Source organism: Mus caroli, chromosome 15, assembly GCF_900094665.2.
Source record: "Mus caroli chromosome 15, CAROLI_EIJ_v1.1, whole genome shotgun sequence".
In the NCBI taxonomy this organism is placed as follows: domain Eukaryota; kingdom Metazoa; phylum Chordata; class Mammalia; order Rodentia; family Muridae; genus Mus; species Mus caroli.
This window is the reverse complement of record NC_034584.1, coordinates 34,608,103-34,629,186: the sequence shown is the minus strand read 5'-3', so window position 1 is coordinate 34,629,186 and position 21,084 is coordinate 34,608,103. Positions and strand designations below refer to the sequence as shown.

General features: G+C 39.8%; 1 protein-coding gene across 2 annotated transcripts in view; it reads left to right on the top strand.

The window, feature by feature from the left end:
- Lrp12 (LDL receptor related protein 12) overlaps window positions 1-21,084 on the top strand; it is a 73,396-nt gene that overhangs the window by 31,211 nt on the left and 21,101 nt on the right. Inside the window, exon 2 of one of the 2 annotated variants that reach the window (XM_029469889.1) lies at window positions 7,723-7,779. The exons of the other annotated variant lie outside the window; for it this stretch is intronic. Coding sequence (XP_029325749.1) covers window positions 7,723-7,779 — 57 coding nt within the window. The remainder of the gene's footprint in view (window positions 1-7,722; window positions 7,780-21,084) is intronic. 2 annotated transcript variants of the gene reach the window in all.

Sequence of the window (21,084 nt, the reverse complement as noted above, 5' to 3'; positions counted from 1 at the left end):
ATTACGATTCCATTTGCCTTTTCTAGGGAGATCTATCTCTTCCCTGGTTCCCTTAATCTATATATAATCTCCATGGTCCTATGGATTGTAGCTTGGCAGTATCATTGACTTATCAGCTAATAAAAATAAATACAAATATATAACGTATTTGTCTTTCTGAGTCTGGGATACCTTACTCAGGATGAATTTTTTTTCTAGTTCTATCCATTTACCTGCAAATTTCTTGATTTCTTTCTTTCTTTTTTTTTTTTTTAACAGCTAAGTATAATTACACCACATTTTCTTTATCCATCCTTCTGTTGAGGGACATCTAGATTGTTTATATTTCAGGCTATTATGTGTAAAAAAGCAATGAACATGATTGAGCAAGTACCTCTATGGTAGGATGAAGCATCCTGTATGCCCAAGACTGGTATCTTAGCTAGGATTTCCATTGCTCTAAAGAAACATTTTGACCACAGCAATTCTTATAAAATAAAACATTTAATTGGGGCTAGCTCACAGTTTCAGAGGTTTAGTCGTTATCATCATGGTGGGGAGCATGGCATCCTGCAGGCAGACATGGTGCTGAAGAAGCAGAGAGTTCTATATCCAGATCCAAAGATAGCAGGAGGATAGAGTTTTATTTCATACTGGGCATGGCTTGAGCATTTAAGACCTCAGAGCCCTGCCTCTACAGTGACACACTTCCTCTAACAATGTCACACATCCTCCAATAAGGCCATACCTCCTAATAGTGCCACTGCCTGTGGACCAAGCATTCAAACATATGAGTGTATGGGGCACAAACCTATTCAAACCACCACAAGTGGTATTGCTGCATCTTGAGGTAGACCAGTTCCCACCTTTCAAAGGAACCACCACACTGGTTTCCGTCGTGGCTGCACAAGTTTGCAGTCCCACCAGCAGTGCATGGGTGTTCCCTTTGCTCCACATCCTCACCACCATAGGCTGCCAATTTTTATAACTGCTCTTAGCCATTCCTATTGGTGTAAGATAAAATCTCAAGGTAGTGTTGATTGGCATTTCCCAGATGGCTAAGTATGTTAAATATTGAAATGTTTTTCAGCCATTTAGGTTTCCTCTTGAGAATTCTATGTCCATCAGCTCTCCACTGTTTAGTTGTGTTATTTGTTTTCTTAATATCTAATTTTTGAAGTTCTTTATATATTTTGGATGTAAGCCCTTTATCAGATTTGTAGCTGGTAAAAATTTTCCAATTTAGCCTGCCACTTTGAATGATGGTGTCTTTTATCGTGTAGAAGTCTTTTAGTTTCATGAAAAGTTGATCTTAATGCCTCTGCTATTGGTGTTCTGTTCATAAAGTCTTTTCCTGTGCCAAATGAGTTCAAGGCTACTCCCAACTTTCTCTTCAGTCTGTTTTATGCTAAGGTCTTTGATCCATATGGACTTGAGGTTTTTGCAGGGTGATAAGTATGGATCTATTTGGATTCTTCTACATGCAAACAGTCAGTTTGAATAGCACATTTATTGAAGATGTCTTTTTTCCAGTGTATATTTATGGGGTTTTTTTTCAGGATTATTCTAACTATCATGGTGTTCTTGTCTGTTTGTGTGTGTGTGTGTGTGTGTGTGTTTCCATATGAAGCTGAAATTGTTTCAAAATTTGTAAAGAATTCTGTTGGAATTTTGATGGGGATTGCACTGAGTCTATAGATTACTTTTGGTCAGATGGACATTTTTTTGATCCTACTAATCCATGAGCATGGGAGATCTTTCCATCTTCTCAAATGTTCTTCAGTTTCTTTTTCAAAGACTTAAAATTCTTGTCATACAATTCTTTCACTTGCTTGGTTAGTGTTACCCCAAGACATTGTATAATGTTTGTGGGTATCATAAAGGGTGTTTCCTCAGTCTGTCATTTGTATATAGGAACACTCTAATTTCTGTGAGTTCATTTTGTATCCAGCTGCTGAAAGTGCTATCAGCTACGGGATTTTTCCAGTGGAAATGTTAGGGTCACTTATGTATAGAGTCATGTCATCTGCAAGCAAATGAAGGTAATAGACTTCATTCCAGTGTGTGTTCCCTTGCTCTTCAGTTGTAGTTTTGTTCTAGTTAAGACTTGTTACTATATTGAATAGGTATGGAGAATGGACAGCCTTGTCTTTTTGTGATTTTAGTGGAATTGCTTTAAAGTTTTCCCCATTTAAGTTGATGTAGGCTATATATATAGGCTTGCTGGAAATTATCTTTATGTTTAAGAATGCCTGATGTATTGCTAATCTCTCTAGGACTTTTATCATGAAGGGGTGTTGGATTTTGTCAAAGGCTTTTTCTTTATTTAATGAGATCATGTGGTTTTTGTCTTTCAGTTTGCTTATATGGTAGATTACATTTATCACTTTATGTATGTTGAACCATCCATGCATCTCTGGGAAGAAGCCTACTTGATCATGGTAGATGGCCTTTTGAAAGTGTTCTTGGATAATCCGTTTGAAGTTTTCTATTGAGAATTTTATATTATTCCATGTCTGCCACCTGGCTGGTTAGTTCACCTCTCCTCAGTTTCATATGTCAGATTTATTCCATGTCTGGGGTGAGTCTTTCTGCACCTGACTATCTCCTAGAGTTCCAGTCTCTCTATTGGAACTTCCACTTTCTACTTCCTGCCTTTTGCTAATAGGCCATCAGCTTTTTATTAACAGATGACTCTTTTACATAGTGCACAAAGAGTATCCATGCATTCTGTAGTTTCTGTTGCTATCCAGCTTTAATGCATGGTGGCCAGATAGGATTCAGGGGGTTATTTCAATTTTTTTTTTTTTTTATATCTGTTAAGACTTACTTTGTGTCTGAGTATGTGATCAATTTTGGAGAAAGTTCCATAAGGTGCTAAGAAGATGGTGTATTCTTGTGGTTGGATCAAAAGTTCTGTAAATATCTCGCAGGTCTGTTTGGTTTATGGTATAAGTTAGCTTCAGCCTCTCTCTGTTTAGCTCCTCTCTGGATGATTGGTCCATGGTGAGAGTCAGTACTGAGGCCTCCCACTATCCCTGTGTGAAGTTTAGTATGTGGTACTAGCTGTAGTTGTGTTTCTTTTACAAACTTGAATGCTCTTGTTTTTAGTACCAGATGTTAAGAATTTCATTGTCCTCTTGGTGGATTTTTTCCTTTGCTGAGTATGTAACATCCTTCTCTCTCTTCTGGTTAGTTTTGCATTCAAGTCTATTTTGTCAGATATTAAAATGGCTACACCAGCTTGCTTCTTAGGTCCATTTCCTTGGAATATCCTTTTCCATCCTTTTACCCTGAGGCAATGTCTATTCTGATTTTAATATTTTAAAATTCACCTCTAAAGGACAAAGTGCTTTCATTCTTAATAAGTATTAATCCTCTTAGTTTATTGTTAGTTTTAAATAAAACTCCCTCAGTTTTATTAAAAGATCCAGCTAGGTTCAAATTTACATTCATTAAAACTTTTTCCAGTCTGTAAGTTCAAATCACAGCCTTTTGAATGGTGTTTTTGTAAACCACCAAATATTTTCTAAAGAAATTGTTTTTACAATTTTCATCCTGGAGTTTGCCAAGTGTATCTCAGTAATGTAATTAAAGATGCTCCGTGTCCTCTGCCTTCTCTATAAATTGATAATCGGATTTAGAACCAAGGCTACATAGCCACTAGCCACAGGGGCTATTTTAAATTTAAAGTGGAATTAACTACAATTAAATCAAATTAACTTACTTGTTATGATACAGTGCCCATATTTCAAATGACCAATAGCCACATGTGCCAAATGGCTGCCAGAGTTAGATAATGTCTCTGGTGTGTGTTCATCTTTGTAGAAAGTTCTGTGTCATGGTTCTGTTAAGTAAAGGCTTGCTCAAACTCACTTTCCTTGTTGGAGTTCAACTATTGGGAGCCAGTGTTTGCCTCTTTTTTCTGACTTTTGTGGCTAATGCCCAAGTCTGTTATGTCACTAAAGGATGCAGAATACTGACCACAGTTTTAAAGTCACTAGCATGATCCCCAAAGCTTCACTGCTGCATTAATTTAATCAGGCCGTGCCATTTTGCAAAACTTCGGTAAATGCATAAAGGACTAGAGGAAGTTAAATTGAAAGTGAGCCTCAGCTATGTGAATCCTAAGGTAAGGGGAAGGGATGGGATTCCAGCTGAAAGAAAAATGCTGCAGTTTGTAGCCTGACCTCTGTCAGCCATCTGGCGATCCCTTTTCTCTACTTAACCACACCCCAGTATGCTTTAGAGAAATTAACACCTCACCCCTCAGTCCAGAACTGTCCTGCCATTCCATTTTGCTGTGAAAGGCTGGTCATGTGACTTTAACATCTGTAAACAGAATGGTGGGGCTGGCTTTCTGCAGTCCTGTGGGCGTGATGGAACTGCTGCAGCTGCTTAGTTAGGCTGATTTAAGGCAGCAGTGTGTGGCCAGCAGGATTAGAGCGGTTTGGGCTCACACACAACTCAAGTGTAGAGTTCAGAAGACAACTTGCAGGCGTCAGTTCTCTCTCCCTGATTGGTTGCCAGGGATAGAACTTACTTGCTTACCTAACAGCAAGCCACTGGGGAAAATGTGCTGGCTTGCTGTCAACTTTAGTTAAAGCAGTCGGCCCTACCGCTGTGGCTATGCAGGTTGCTGGGAATACCTGGACCTTTATCTGGAACGCTCCACCTGAGACCTCTTCCACACTCAAGAGAAGAACTTCTTCAGTGGGTGATCTAGAAGTGTTTTAACTTTTACCTTGTAGCAGCTCTTGATCTGTCCCTTGGGAAGACTCACCATACACATATGCAGATTAGTCTAAGAGGGGGACCCTGATGCACATTTGGGGGTAATATTTTTACAAGGTTTCACTCTATGATGCTCGGAATAGTGCTGTTGCCTCTCTAGTCCAGTTTCTGTTCCCCTGGCCTAGCAAGGTGTCCCTGCTCTGCTGGGTGTTCATGGACCAGGAAGTCTCCAGGCAGAAATCCTGTGCAGTAGCAGTGCTCACCTGATTTGTTCCTCTTGTCTAGGCAATCTCCAACTTACATCACAGACTGACATCTCATCCCTGAGTTAGTTAACCTTTACCCCCAGCTTTTTTAACTGTGCAACATCAACTTACTGGCATGTTGCAGTTCCTGTACTGACCTGTAGGAGGAGCTCTGTGTGAGCATCTTAGTTTTGTTTATTTTCTTCTGGGTACATGGTCCCTTCACATCCCACCTTCCACCAATTCTCTGTTTTCTCTCTTGCATTTTTTTCAAATAGATCTGTGATTACATCATGTATAGGGTCACATTTCTTATGCAATTCTCAATGTCTGTGGTTTCCAATGGAATTGGCTGATATGGGAAACTAGTAGGCACACCATTCTGTCTTTTGATAGAAAGTCTCTCATTCCCTCCTGAGTAGGACACTTGCATTATTTTCTCAAGAGAGTGCCAGCCCTTTGGGAGCCAGGACTTTGCATACTTCTTACTTACATGTCAAGTACTCTTTATTTGAGCAGCTAGAGACTGGATATCTCTATTTATGTCATGTTCTGTGCTAGTCCCCAGGGTTCAAAATAGCTGAACCCAGCTTTATCCCACTGCTGCCCCCAGCTTCTTCCTCCAGCTCCCCACTCCCAAGAATAGGACCTAGTGGTGTGTGTGTGTGTGTGTGTGTGTGTATGTGTATGTGCGCGCGTGTGCATGTAAGTCTAATAACTAACTGCTGTACATACACACATTTTTATTCCCCCAGAATGATAAGGAATTAGCAATATTTGTTCTCTCATTTTCTATTTTTTATATAATATGAATAATATTTTTCAAGAACTCTGTGCCTATGTATAACAAATTCAGTCCTTGTTTAAGTGTACAGAATTTATCTGTCTGACCTGTTCCTGGAGTTTACAGTTTTACATACCCCTAGACTTACCAGGGTTTACATACACATGTATGTATGTAACATGGCTATATAAATATGAATGTTGTAAGCTATATGTACATGATTTTAAAGTTAAAATTAGATCATAGTCTAATATTTTGAGACTTTTTTTCAAAACTTTACTACATCTGGCTACTTATTTCAGTTTCTTAAACACTTTATTATAAGGCTTTATCAGTTTACACGTTTGTACATTGATAGATTTAGACAGTTTTTTTTTTTCCTTTTTAGGATTCCATTAAGCCCTGTGATGTGTTTCCCTGTCTTAGGGGTGAATCAAGGCACTTGTGCTCACCTGCGCAGCAGGTGACAGTGCTGGTGTTGGGGGCATGGCCATCTAGTCCAGAGCCCATGGCACCCACTTCTCTTCCTTAGCCTGTTCTTGTTTACTGTCCTGGGAAAAGGTTTAACAGAATGTATGTCTAACACTAAAATCCACAGTTTTATATTTGCCCATAAGGATGTCAGAAGCACAGCTGTAAGTAGTAGCTGTGCATCATAGAAGGCCTAAGCCAGACCTGGCCTTGCTGCTCCAGCTTTCTGCGCATTCGGGTTCTCGGGGCGTGGAGTGCAGAGGTTCGGGAAGTGGACGCTGCCTTTGACAAACTATGGTAGTTGCTTTATTGAATGCCTTTCTCATTTTGCTTCTTCTTTTTTAAAATAAGTAAGTTGTATGTGGTAAAACAGTGGATGCGCACTTGCTAGTGGCCCTACGATTTACTTTGCTGGGCAAAAGAAATAGAGCATGTATGGTGTTGCCCCACAGTGTAAAATAAGTGAGCCAGATTTGCATTCACTCCTGCTGTATTGTTTCTGAGGCAACATAGCAGCTCTTTTCATGTGACTAATAGAGCTATAGTTGACTAAGTGTGCTTTTCTTAGTATTGTCTTATTCAGTAGTAATTCTTCACTTTATACAGTTGGAAAAAACTGAATGGCTGTTTAGTGCTACATGCCTTGACACATCTCATTTATTCAACTATCATGGTATGAGCAGCTATTGCTCTAGGGTCTGAGAAAAAGTGTTCTGTAGCTGGAGAAAGAAAAGTGGTTAGTTATAATGTTGCAGTTTTCTCCTTATTCAACCAGAAAGAACTCTGCTTTCACTTTCTGATTGTCGCTCAGGTAGCTCACCCTGATCCGCCTCCGTTGCAGATAATCCTTCCTCTGCCCTTCCTGACTGTTGTGGTTCAGATGTAGACAGTAAGAGAAGAAAGACAAAACTTGAAAACCAACGTGCAGTCTATCCCAGGAAGAACGGGGGATGTGCCTTACTGTAGAGCATTTGCTCTGTGTGTTCAAGATCCTGCACTGGTCTCCCACACAAGCAAGAGTGCTGAGGGGGTAATATTTGATGGAAAATCATTCATATTAAAATATATTCTACAAAACAAATACCTGATGGGGTTCCTTTGGCATTTATTTGAGGGAGCAGGAAAGGTTGGAAGATACATGACAATGAAAGACCTCTGTTAAAGTGGAGCTTTAGCTAGAACTCCCACAATAACCAGTGGCTGATGGGACAGGCTCTGACCAGGATGCCTTGAAGTAAGTGGTCTCTCTGCGCCACAGTTCATTCCGTTCCTGTTGATCAGTGGTTGGCTGTTCTTGTCAGTGTTAATCAGCTCTCTATATATTTGTGAGATCTCTATTTGCAGTGTATTATAATTTCCAAAATGTTTTGTCTTACTCTTCTAACATTATTATAAAAATTTAGTTTCTGATAATTGAGAGTCATTATGTGTAGTCTTCCTTTAAGAAGAATGTGAAAACGTTATGACTTGTGCCTTGGAAATTAGTTTATTCATTATGTTTAATTTTAGGAAATGGTGCTCTTGCAGAACTTTCTGAAAATGTGCATATTTCAGGAGTGTCAACTGGTAAGTCATCTTTTGTAATGTTTAAATTTCATGCATGACTTATATGGTAAATATTGAAAACCTTATGGGGTGATATTTGGCTATAAAAATTATTGCTGCTTTTGCAGCATGTAATAAGGAAAGAAGGAACTGGAACATGGAGAAATTCTCATAAGATACAGTGATATTGCATGCCTAAGGGTTGATTATACTTTCCCAAACAGACGACATAATTATCTTCATGTGTAAGTTAAGCCGAAAGCTCAAGTAAAATTAGTGTTTCTCTCTATGCAAACTTGGGTAAAGACGAAATTAATTTTGAATGTTGTCCCTAAAATTTACGGACTTAGAAATGAAGTATCTTGTTAGACACTTTAGATTAGAGCGATATTCCACGCAAAGCTGTTTACTTGAGTGCACAGTGTGTTACCAGTAGCAAGCCATTAGCATACTTGTGTCTGTGCGCCTCACAAGTCAGGGAGAGAACCTGAGTTTTCATCCATCTGAGCCACAGCTTAGTTACCAAAGGCCATGAGTGCACAGCTCTGAATGACTTCCAGCTTGTTACTGTATTGCTCTGCTAACTGTAGTTATGAGCATATCAAAAACAATTTATTTTTCATGTATTGAAATAGTTTCTGACTACTAATAATTGCTAATAATTATCCATTTGCCTGTATTATTGTCAAGATTTAGGTGGTTAAAAATTACACAGCAATATTTATCAGCCTACTGATTTTTTATTATAAATTTTGTGATTCTTTTATCTGTTTCTTTTCTCCCATAAAGCAAATTTAGAAGCTTGCTGTTTGTTTTGTGTCTCTGACTTCGTATTCAGGAAGTTAATCACCAGTTCTGGGTTTGTCTGTGTGCTCAGTAAACTCACAAATATGCCTGGTCTCCCAGAAATCAAAATAGCATTGTTTGGTTATTTATTTCACTTCTTCATAGGCTTTTAATTGTGTATTGACCCTACCTCAACTAAAACCAAAGATTTCTATTTCATCTTATTTATTATTGTATGACACAGCCCCTGTGAAGAGGTGAAAAGACAGACTGGAGTTGGTTCTCTTCCACAGTGGGCACTAGCTCGGAACCTAGGGCTTCACTTGAGTAACAACTGGCTCAGTAAAGCTAAGTTCTAAAAGTGATCGTGTGTGTCCCTGTGTCCCATTTTTTAACAGCTAATGAGAATTGTGATTACATTCCCAATTCACAAAAGGAAATAGTATTGTTAATAAATACTTTAATCTCCATAAACAAAGACTTTTTGTTTCAGAAGTTTTTAAAAACCATTATCTTAGGATTCTTTTCAAATCCTGGTTCTTTCAGCCTGCCATAGCAGTTTGAGTTAAGCAGATGGTTTAAGTAACAGCAGTTTCCTCAAAGTTCTGTGGTAAGCTGGAAGTCCAAAGCTGGGTGCTAGCAAGTTTGATTCCTGGTGCATCTGACTGTTCTTCTGAGACTGCCTAGAGGAAAAGACAAAGTCTCTTTTCCTTTTATAAGTACACTCAATCTAATATTATAGTGAGCTCTATGCCACTCTGTTTGATGGAAGTCATGAACATGCAGACTAAAACTCCTTTAGTGTCAGCAACTGCGAGCCTTGGTTGTGGGGACCCTCAACTCTCTGTATTAGGAGCCCTTGTTAGTGTTGTGTGACGGACTTCAGGGGAGATGAACACACACCGTCTACTCACCCCAGACAGGGAGCCCATGACAGACCAAAGCACAGATGCCACCAAAGTCCACCTTGGGGAGCCATTGAGTCTTATTGGTGTTTCTTACAGGGTTCTGATTGAAGGGTCACTTACAGGAGCAGAAATGACTCAAAGACAGCTGCATCACCAAAGCCCACCCCAGCCTGGGTGACAGCTCACAAAACTGGGAACCTGGAGCACACTGCACACAGCCTGCAGGCAGCTGCTCAGGGTGCAGAGTGTCCTTTCCAGATGGTTCCGTTTTTCTAAACCTCTTCCAAACACCTGCGCTGCTTTGTGTCTCTTTGAGGCGACTGAGCAGTGCTCAGCGTCTTTGCAGACTCATTCATTGTGGAGTTGTTCGTTTTTCTTTTTAGTTGTCTTAAGAGTTGTCTGAGGGCTGGTGAGATGGCTCAGTGGGTAAGAGCACCCGACTGCTCTTCCGAAGGTCCAGAGTTCAAATCCCAGCAACCACATGGTGGCTCACAACCATCCGTAAGGAGATCTGGCTCCCTCTTCTGGAGTGTCTGAAGACAGCTACAGTGTACTTACATATAATAAATAAATAAATCTTAAAAAAAAAAAAAAAAGAGTTGTCTGAGAGTGACCCCCAGCCATCTTATTATTCACTCTTTGTGAGTCTGCTCAGCTTCACCAACTTCCTGAAGGTATTTTGAGTTGTCCACCTTCTGTTTCAGAACTCACTTACAGGGTAGAATTGGGGGAAACCTGATAGACAACAAATAGAGGTAATAATTCCCAGTGGCTTCCTGGAACTACTCCTGTGACTGGGTCTGGCCACTCTCCTGTAGTCTTTTTCTCCCTGCACTCTGCTCCTGGTAGATCCTTAAACTCTTTGGCTAGTGCTTCTGCTTGTGCCAGAGGCTAGCAGTCAGTGGAGTTGTTTCTCTGTAAAACCAGTTCACCCTGCCCTCCCTTGATACAGATCACAGATAATAAAACCTGTGTGAGGTGTAGGCTGTAACACGAAGGGGTCTAGTGTGCAGGACAGAGGCTCCCTGGGATAGCGAGAGGATGCTGCCTATATTACATGACTGTTATGGGTCAGAGACGTGCTCTGGGAAGACCTGGAAGTCAGAGGTTATGTGTAAGGTCATCGTCATCGGAAGTAGATACAGGTGGCGTCATCTCAGGGTCTGTCATTGGAGCTGGCACAGCCAAGTCTCCTTAAGCAAAGCCATGGCCATGTCAACAGCAAGGATTCTCGAGGCCATAATCAGTCTCTTCAGGCATTAGTGCTTGCTCTGAAGTCACCACCTGTCATCATCTGTTGGGACTGACTTTCTTTGAACTGTAGGAGGTCATCAAAAGAGCATAAAGAACCATGGAGGAACAGCCGCCATGACTCTGGTGAAAATGGCAGGACAGATAATGAAATGTTGTCCTCCTGATAAACCTTCAGGAGCAAAAGCAGTATTACCCATAACCCCACGGGAATCAGGAGCCATGGAGGCAGTGACATTGTTCTCAGGAGGTCTTTGCCAAGCCTAGCCTGAGACCATTACTTGTTTTTAAACTGTTTCGAAGCTTAGCACCTAGCCTATCCTTAGTGAAAGCTGGTTCCTTCTGGCTGACTCATTATTGGCTTGAAGCCATCCTCATTTTATCTCAGTTACCTCTTCTAAGACTGTTGCTGGGACACTGGCATGGTTGTTGGGTAAATGCACTCACCACCAACTTCTGTCCCAAGATCCCGTAAGGTGGAAGCAGGGAACCAGCCCTGCGTGTGCCCTTCCCCTGCACTGCACGTGTTCTCTTAGCTCCGGTGCCCCTTCCCACCCACAAAATAAGTCAGTGTGAGGAAAAAAAAAAGTTTTAAATGATTCGGTCTTCAAATATTGGGAGCAGGGTTTGGCATGTGAGTTTTAAGGGAAGAATGAATTACAGTTCACAAAAAAAAAAAAAAAAAAAATTGAAAAGGTGGAGTCTTGTTTTGTTAGCAGTTCTGGGTATTAAACCCAGGGAGGGCCTTGAGCATGTCGGGTCCTTGTGTCTCTAATCGAGCTGAACTACAGCTCTCGCTCTATTGCTGTTGCTATTGCTGTTGCTGTTGTAGATGGGTCAGTTAAGACCCGGTTTCTGTTGCCCACACTTTCTTTAACGAGCTGTGACTAGGTGACTCATCGTCCAGCCCCACCTCTCACATGCTGCTGTTACAGGACTGTTGATGTGTGTTACCCACCTATTCCGTTGTGGTGGTAGTTTTTGAGACAGGATCTTATTGTGTAGCCCAAGCTATCCTAAAACCAATCTTCCTGCCTTAGTGAGACTGTTACTGGAATTATTACTGCACAGCATCATGTCCAATAAAAGTTTATGTGTTTGATCACTATCAGTATTCACTATACTAGGAATTAAAGATGAGAAATTGCCTTAAAACTTGGAAATTCAATTTAAAATAACAAAAAAATGAGTTTATCGCAAGCTGTGTCTCTACCATAGTTTTATTAAAATGTATTTTTAAAACAAACATGTCAACAGTATCATATTTTATTATAAGCTTTTATCGATGGATTTAAAGTAGCTGGTTTCTCAACATTTACTTCTGCATTCATTCTTTTGCAACATAATATTTTATTTGACACATGAAGATATGTTAATTGATATATAACTAAAAATGTATAGGAGTGTTTTAACAATCTTTTTCAGACAATTGTAAATATTCTTTATTACAAAAATCCAACGAGTGGTAACTTCTAAAGGAGTAGCTGCAGTTGGAATCTGAGTTTATGTGTGAGCTTTTTGTGAGCTGTGACACTGCAGGATGGTCGGCTTTGGCCTTTGAGTGTATTTTCATTAACGGGAAGATTTTATAGTATATCAGTCACTTAATACTGGTTGCTGACTTGAGCAGATTAATATGCAGTAAGGAAAGCTACAGGAATTTGGACATATCCAGTATCAAATTGTAGATTTGACATCACCTGATCAGGATTAGATGTCTTCTTTTGTCTGTTCGTCTGAGATAGGCTGCTAGGCTGTTTTGTAGTACTGCCTTTGCTCTTAAGTAAGTTCCTATATGAGAAGCATCAGCAGAAAGTCACACTGTGAAAGGAGCAAAATGTGTTCTCTCTATTAGCCTTTCTCTACTTAGGAGTTTCAGATAGGTTTAGATGTACTTATTGTTTACCGTGTCTGCCTATCAAAGCACCACACTTGTGAGTCTAGAGACAGAAGCCCAAAACCAAGACGGGGGAGGGACAGTTTCTTCAGTGTTCTCTCTGTGGCTCTGAGATGCCTTCTTACTGTGTCCTGCCCTAGATCTGTTCTAATGGCTCCTGAAGCTGCACCATAATATCCCACCCGTGTGATATCATTTAAACTTAGTGCCTCATCAAAGAGTCTCCCTGAAGTCACAGTGACACTCGGAAGTACTGGTGTTAGGACTTTAATAAATGTATTTTGAGGATAATACAATTCATCCATAACAATGTGTATTTTGATTAAGTGGATTTATAAATCAATAAAATACTCCATTTCAGAAGACAGTAAAACATTATTAATGTGAATTTTTTTTCTAAAGGTTAGTCTTATAAAAATCGTCCTTCTGTGAAGAACAGCATGTAAGACCTATTCCTGTTACATATTAAAAGAATAAGTGGATGTTTTCTCAAAGACTTTGGCCAGTAAGGAACTATTCATACATCGTTTTCCTTGTGTGAAATATTTCAGATTGGAATGTTGGGACTGGAATATTTATGTAGTCTTTATTCATTAGACATCGTTAATTCAAAAATCTGAAATCCAGAATGCTCCAATTCTATTATTGTAACAAAAACCTTTCAGATTTTAGAGCATTTTGGATTTTAGATTTGGAGGTTAGCAAAGTACATGCTGCATAAGGTTTCTGAACTCCTTGCATCCAGGAGAATTCGGTCCCTTTGGTGCTGATCACAAGGGTGTCTGCTCCCTGAGCTGATGACCTGTAAGATAGCCTCCCTGGAAGAGGAAGGCTCATCAGTTGTGCTGCCGCCCAGTCTGCGCTAAGACTTCACCTTAAGCCTCTGCCCCTTAGGTCCTGCAGTCTCCTGCTCCAGCTGTCTGCACTGCAGAACGTCTACTCAAAATGTTTAATTAGGTCCTAATTTATCCTGTAAGTACAGTCACTTTGAAAATGAAAAATATACATTTCTACAACAGGAAAATCTAGGACCCTTCAAATGCATGTTCAGCCGATCTGTAATGAGTTTGTTTTATTCTGCATACATTAAAGCACAGATACAGACCTTGTGCCCAGATAGTGGGAGTGTCTTACTTTTCTATTGCTTTATAAAATACCCTGATAAAAGAAAAATACGAGAGAAAGTGATTATTTTTAGCTCACAGTTAAAGGTGCAGTCCATCGTGGTAGGGAAGTCTAGGCAGCAGGAGCTTGAGACGGTCTGGCAAAGGAGGAATGTGAACTCAGCCTGCTTTCTCTGTCACGTGCAGTCAAAGGTCCTCTGCCCAGGGAATGGCCCCTCCCACAATTAAGATGACTCTTGTCACATCAGTTAGTGTAATGTTTATCGTCCCCGCAGACATGTCCAAAGGCCCATCTCCAGGTGATCATAGATTTTGTCAAGTCGAAGTTAACACAAACCCTCACAGTAGGTAACAGTCTCAAGGAACCTACTCAGTGGGAGACATGACCATGTGCAGATCTACTTATCACCGTAGATCTGTGATGTGCAGGCTGCACATGTGCAGGGTCTTATCACAGTAGGTCCTGTGGTAAGCCATTAGCATTGTAGGCCAGAAAATACATTTACAAAAGACCTAGAAATGATGTTTAGTGAATAGTAAATGACTTGACTTTCGTGACTTTACTGAGTGAGAATAGTAGGACTTTTCACTCACACCATAATGGAGGGAGTTGTTACTTTATGACTCGTGTGGCTCTGGTACCCAGGCTTGCAACACTTTGCTTCTGAGTCTTCATTTCTGTTCCGTTCTTCCTCAAAAACTTCCAAGAGATATGTACTTGTCCTTTTGCTCTTTTCATAACTACTGATTGGCATGTCAAATATTGAATTATAAAGTCATAATTGTGAATATAAAAATTATTAAATATCTTTACTTTTTTAATTAAGAGCTTTTCATGAGCTAGATTTTAAAATTTCTCCTTATTTATAAGCAGGAGAAAAGACAAGTGTTTTGTGAATCTAATAATGTGTTGTAATCATTATAAAATTATATAGAACAGTACCAAGTAATTTAATTGTTATAGATGAACAGAAAGGCTATCTCAGTTTAGTTTTAAATATTAAATCTAAATTTTTATTTAAGTTAAATTGTTCATTTAAATTTTTTTAATTAAAAAAAATAGCTAAATTGTAGCTTCTTAACTCCACTGGAATGGAACATGTTTTAGGTCAGGTTAATAACAAGCCATTTGTACTTGTTAAACAAACATATCTGATTTTTGAAGAGGTGTTTAAACTAAGTTTTACTCTAACTTATGAGTTTGAATTAAATCAAACAACCAATCTCTGATTATTTTTTTCTTACTTTTTATTGTTTCTAAATCAGGTTGGTTTTCAGAAATTTTATTTATTCATTGAATTATAGTTTCATTAAACTTCTTCAAAAAATGAAAAAGCAAAAAGATAAAGAAAATAGCCTATTACACTTAGCCTCCTAGTATATCGCAGGTACTAAGCACATTAGTGATTAACTCTGGGTCACCAGTAGAGCAGCAGATGTGTTGCATTAAGAAAAGAAATAAAAGCACTTAACCCTTGGGACCATTTAACCAAGAACAAATCCAGATCTGGATTTTCTACCTCACTCTCTCTGCTCTCTGCCTGCTGTATGAGTCTGTGCCTGCTTGGGTGTCTGAAGTCTGAAGGCTATCTTGGGAATCTGTTCCTGTGTCTATTCAGGTGCCTGTCCTTGTGTGTCTATCTTGTGTGTCAGTCTGTCCCTAACCAAGGACTTCCCACAGGGAAAGAACGAGGAATCCATTACAGAAGTCTTTAATGAAGTTTTATACAAGGAATTAAGCCACTTACTTCAACTCACCCAGATAGCAAAACCATTGTTGATCAACTAGTCTCCAGATGTTGTGTCCAGCATGCATGGTGGAGACTCGCTCCGATCACTTTCAACCTTTGTAGTTGCTGCTTTTAGCAAATGATACAAATACATGGCCAGGGTATGGAAGACTCCATAATTTAAGATTGCATCTATTCATCAGCTCTAAAAAATTGGATTACCTTGCAATCCAGGAGAAGCAAGGCTGGTTGTTACACCGTCCTCTTAAAAGCAAGTTAAACAAACTGGCTGAATACACAGTAGGCTAGCACTCTTGTCTCTCCAGTGACCTCCAGATGTAGTGATAACTCTGGCTGTGAAGTTCAGCAGAAGTTCCAGTCTATGAGAACACAGGAGATATTTTTATCACAGTATATATAATATTTTAATTTATCTCATTTGTGCCTTTTCTGTGCATACCTTTAAATTACATTTTTCACTTGTATTATGACTAATCTTATCTCCTGCCCTTTCTGTTTAAAATTTTATATTTTATATTTTTATTTGTGTTCGTGTTCATGTTCATTACTTTAATGCTTGCATAAAATTCCCATCCTGTGGGATTTATATTTAATGTTTGGAGCTATACTCAGTGATTTCCCTCTAGTGTGGATCATGCTGCAGGATGTTAATATGTAACTAACATTTTTATTTCTAAGACTGTATTCGTAGTGTAAAATCCTAATAGAAGTATTGTATCAAAAGAGGTTGTGCCAGTTGACACAAGTATTTGTAGCATATATGAGTATTTACATTAGATATGATCATCATTTCTTAATATTTTTCCTTGTGGTAATTCTGTCAGGACCCAACCTTTTACTTTTCTGACTGTTTTTTTTTTTAAATGAAAATAAATAAGAAATTAATTGCTTTTTTTATTTGTGTTCTAGAAATGTAATATTGTAAACAAAATAAGATTGACTCTGTCTATAATTAGAAAAAAATTATGCTTATTATTATTATGATTGTTAGAAGAGATTTGGGGGCTTAATCCTTTCTCACCTGGAAAGTTTTGTTTGTTTTACATTTTATTTTAATGTTAGGACTGGCATGTCATACTCATTCAACAATGAGACAGCTCTATGTTCCTCCCTTTTAATATCAAGAGTTGAATGTGCTAAATGAGGTTAGTTTGTCTGGAATCTATTCTACATTTGATGTGGAATCTTTTATCAGGCAGAGTGAGCATAGAGAGCTAAGAAAAAAATATTGCCTTCAAACTTCTTTACTTCTTGTTAATATTAATTAACTTAGCAAAGTGTGGACCTGAGACGGTTGTCAAGCGTTATTTTCTACTTGTCAGAATTGACTCTTTCAGAATGGTCCTCGTTTGTCACCTTTCTGTGTTTGCATTTTATAGCTGCCTATTCTGATACTTAGAGACCCAGCCCCCTGCTCATCCCCAGAGCCATTTACAACTGAGGGTTCAGTTGTAGCCTTAAGAAAGGCAGGTGGGGGACTTCCTTACCGGGTGGGGGTGGGGGGACTTACTGCTGTCTGAATTGCAGTTGCTTTACTTATGCAAGAGTTAACAATTTGTGATGTATCTAGCATTGTGGTTAAATGGTTTGTTTTTAGCTATTGCTTTAATTTTAAACACTATAAGGTAGTTTTAAAAGTTTCACTGATGAAATATTAATTCTAGAATTCTTAAGGACTTGTAAGTAAGGAATCTGAAAGAAAAACTTAAATGCCAATTATTTAATAGTGCTATGTGGATAATTGTAACATAGAAAGTTACATGAATGAGGAGTGGTCTTTTGTACCTTTCTGGGGGATTTCAATGATATTTTAGTTTTTCAATCAAATACCTTGATCTTTTGCTGAAGCGACCAAAAAGAATTTCACTTTTTCATTGACCAGTGCTTTTATCCATGTGTCAAATGAAGAAAGACATACATAAGAAGGTGCCATGTTCTAGTTGATAATGAGCCCACTAGGCTTTTTAAGATTAGAGAATATAAAATAGAACTTAGTGTGAACCCAAGAAACTCCTTCAGACAAAGAAAGGGGGTGGGGATGCAAGGTACTACATTCTTAAGGAAAGTAACTCACATCAATAGAGGATACTGTGAATTGCCTACCTCTCCAGAGCCTGGCCATGGAATGTTCCAGATGCTGTATTAGAGCTCAGCGCCTCTGTGAGCTTGAGGGAGGTAGCGGGGATACCATAACTTTTATATTATATGCTGTGTAACTTAATCTTGTTAATATTTTACTATACAAAAATGTGCTTATTAATCTGTTATATAATCATGTTTTATATGGTATCAAGTATCTATTAAATGGCTGTTTTAATAAGATTACAATGTATTATCACTTGGAACAGTGAATAAACTCAGCATTGGAACCGTTGGAGTGAGCACCTAGAATACAGTCAAAGCGTGCTGTATGTTATGAGAGTATCATGCGTAGATGATGATGAGAGTACAGAGCATCCAGATGAGCCGTCCGCTGCTCGGAGTGGGCAAGACCCCCTGAAGGTATCAAACAAACGTGTTCACATGTGGAATCTTATCTCTGACACTTTGAGAATAATTCTTCAAAGTGTGATTGCATATTAATTATCTGTAATTTTGCAAAATCTTCTGTTGTACAAAGCCACTCACTTAGTGGGTATTTTAGTTTGGACATTTCTATAAGGTCCACGTGTGAAAGCTTAGTCCCCGAGATGACACTTGGAGGCGGTGGACATTTCAGAGGTGAAGACCGTGGGTAGTCTTGTGATCAGCTTGCCCCCAGTGCTGATTGCAGGACCCTGGCCCCTTCTTACTCTCTGGCTTTCTGACTTAGCATAAGGCATCACAGGCACCAACTCTGACGAGTCATCTCACCAAAGACCAACCTTCTGAAGCTGTGAGCCCAAAGGACCTCTCTTTTAATTTGATTATCTCTGTTATGCTTGCAAGAAACTAGCTGCAGGTGGGCGAACTGGACTTTTGATATCAGCTTGCTAATGTAGCTCCCTTATAAATAAGGGAGTTTTTTGATCTTCAGTGTCCTTAATAAAGGAGATGATAGTTTTTATTACCCCCACTTCAGCACACAAAGGACATAATGACTTAGATATATAATATACATTGTCTCAATAGCTGATAGAGATGGCTTGGATATCATGGACTCTGAGACCAGCTTGTTTCCAAGTATCGCTCCTGCCTCGTCTCTTCTACTTCAATGCAAGTGCTTCCTGCAAGAGTCAACTCAAGCTTTGGAAATTAATAGTTTTCCCCATCCAGGAGATAGAAATAATCCCTTGTTCAGCATTTAATTCTCTAGTGTATAAATTAGAAAATGTAGGCACCATAACAATAATTTTTATGCCCTTGCAGGGAAAAAAGAATGCCCTCATGACTTAAAAAAAAAAATGTGTAAAAGGTTGAATCCTCCCAATTCATCTTATCTTGTGCTTTGCCAGCAACTTCAGAATTGCTCATCATGCTTAGAGCCTTCCCAGGGAATGGTTAGTTTCTTACAGTGTAATTACACTCAGCTTCAGTGCCTTCCGCAGATCACAGCTTACTACAGTCTCCAGTTCCTCTTCAATATGGTGTCGCTTCTGACTTTATTGGGTGTTTTATTTTACCACCATTTAACATCATTTTCTCATTATTTGTTATGAACATTGTGGTCTTCAAGAAACCATGGAATTACCAGCTTTGATTAAAATTAATGTGCAAGCAAAATAATTTGGTTCTTAAGGAATGCCACTTAGAGTAATGGGAATAATTCTGTTGCTATATCCAGCCTTACGTATCTGTGCTAATGCAGGAGAATATGCATGTGAATTACACTCTTCTGAATCGGCAGTGGGCCAGCAGGTAGTGGATTTTCATATAAATTATTTAACAAGCTGGTCTGTTTTTCAACATTTACTGCCTTTGACTTCCATGGCTACAGTGTTTCCCATATGTTTAATGATATACCCACTTGCACATGCCTGTGCTTAGAAGCCAGAAGTTACCTTGGGTAGGCCATCCTTAGTGGGAGTCACCCACTTTGGTTTGGGGGATTACTGGTTTGTTTTTTGAATTTTATTAATTTATTTTTTGAAAAGTGTGTGTGAATTCATCCATGCGTTCAGTGTATTTTAATCTGCCCCCTATTGTCTGCCTTCTTCTCTTCCCAGAACCCACTGTTTCCCCTTTCAACTTCAAGCTTTCTTTAAATTACCCATGGAGCATGGCACTCTATAGGAAGCTACACCCCTAAAGAAATCTGCCCTTCCCCGCAGCGTCACCAGTGAGGCCTGAGGTCTCCTGGGCCTCTCCTGACCTATGCTGCAATGTCTGCTGGCCTGACCTTGTGCAGCTCTTCTGCACGCAGCAGCCACAACTATTAGGATTCATGAGTGCAGCAGCTCTGTCCTGTCCAGAAGACACTGTTTCACTGCAACCCACACAGCCTTTGGCTCCTGCAGGCTCCCTGGCCCTCTCCATGATGTTCCTTGAACCTTGGTGGACTGTGACGCAGGTGTCACACTAAGCACCAAGCACACCACCATAATTAACTTGGGTTTTTGAGACAGGATCTGTGATTGCCCTGGAGTCTGTAGGGAAGCATAGACTGAATGGCCAGCCAGCGAACCCCAGGGGTGCATGTGTCTCCGCCTCCCCCACAGTGGGATGGCAGAGACCATACACCACTTCTGTTTTCACATAGACACTGGTACTTCTGCTTCAAAGCAAGTACTTTACCAACTGGGCTGTCTTCTTAGCCCCAGCAATGGCTTCCTCCCCCCTCCCCCGCCCCCCCCCGCAAAAAAATAATCTCTTTAATTACACTTATAATAGCACTTTCTTACATGTTTTCTTTTAAGCTGATCTCTTTGCCTCTGTAATTTTTCTTCCCACAAGTGGAGGTAAGTACATGGTATTATTGAGCGGGGGGAAATTTACAAACCCTCCTGAATTATGTAAGTATAGAAAAGGGAACTACAACAGACTGAGAACAAAGGCAGTCTTTCTTTAATATGTATGCAAGTATAGGTATATAAAAAAGCATGTTCGAGGGCTTTGCCTCAGCATCAGCAGGAGACATCTTGGATCCGAGACTCCGCTGAAAGTAGTCTGCACAGGTGAGAGTGTGGACTACAGAAGCTAACAGCTTCTGGGACAGGCGGGAGCCACAGAGTTTCTGAGGCAGCCCCCTTTTCGGGCTCCATACAACTGGGCACCTTCCTGGCCAGAGGATAGGTGTCTGCCCAGCCTGGGAGGGCTTTTGCAGGAGCACCTAGGGGAGCCATCTTGGTTCCTGGAACGCTCCGAGACTAGTCTGTGCAGGTGAGAGTGTGGACTACAGAAGCTAACAGCTTCTGTCATAGACCTAAGCAACACAGCTTCTGGGACAGGTCCTGTTTTGGGCCTTCATCTTCGGCAAGGAGGGAGGTCCGAACACCAGATATCTGTGCACCTTCCCTGTGAGAGGAGAGCTTGCCTGCAGAGAGTGCACTGACCACTGAAATTCAGAGGAGAGAGCCTGTCTCCCAGGTCTGCTGATAGAGGCTAACAGAATCACCAGAAGAACAATCTCTAACAAGAGACAACTATAGCAAGTAACTCCAGAGATTACCAGATGGCGAAAGGTAAACTAA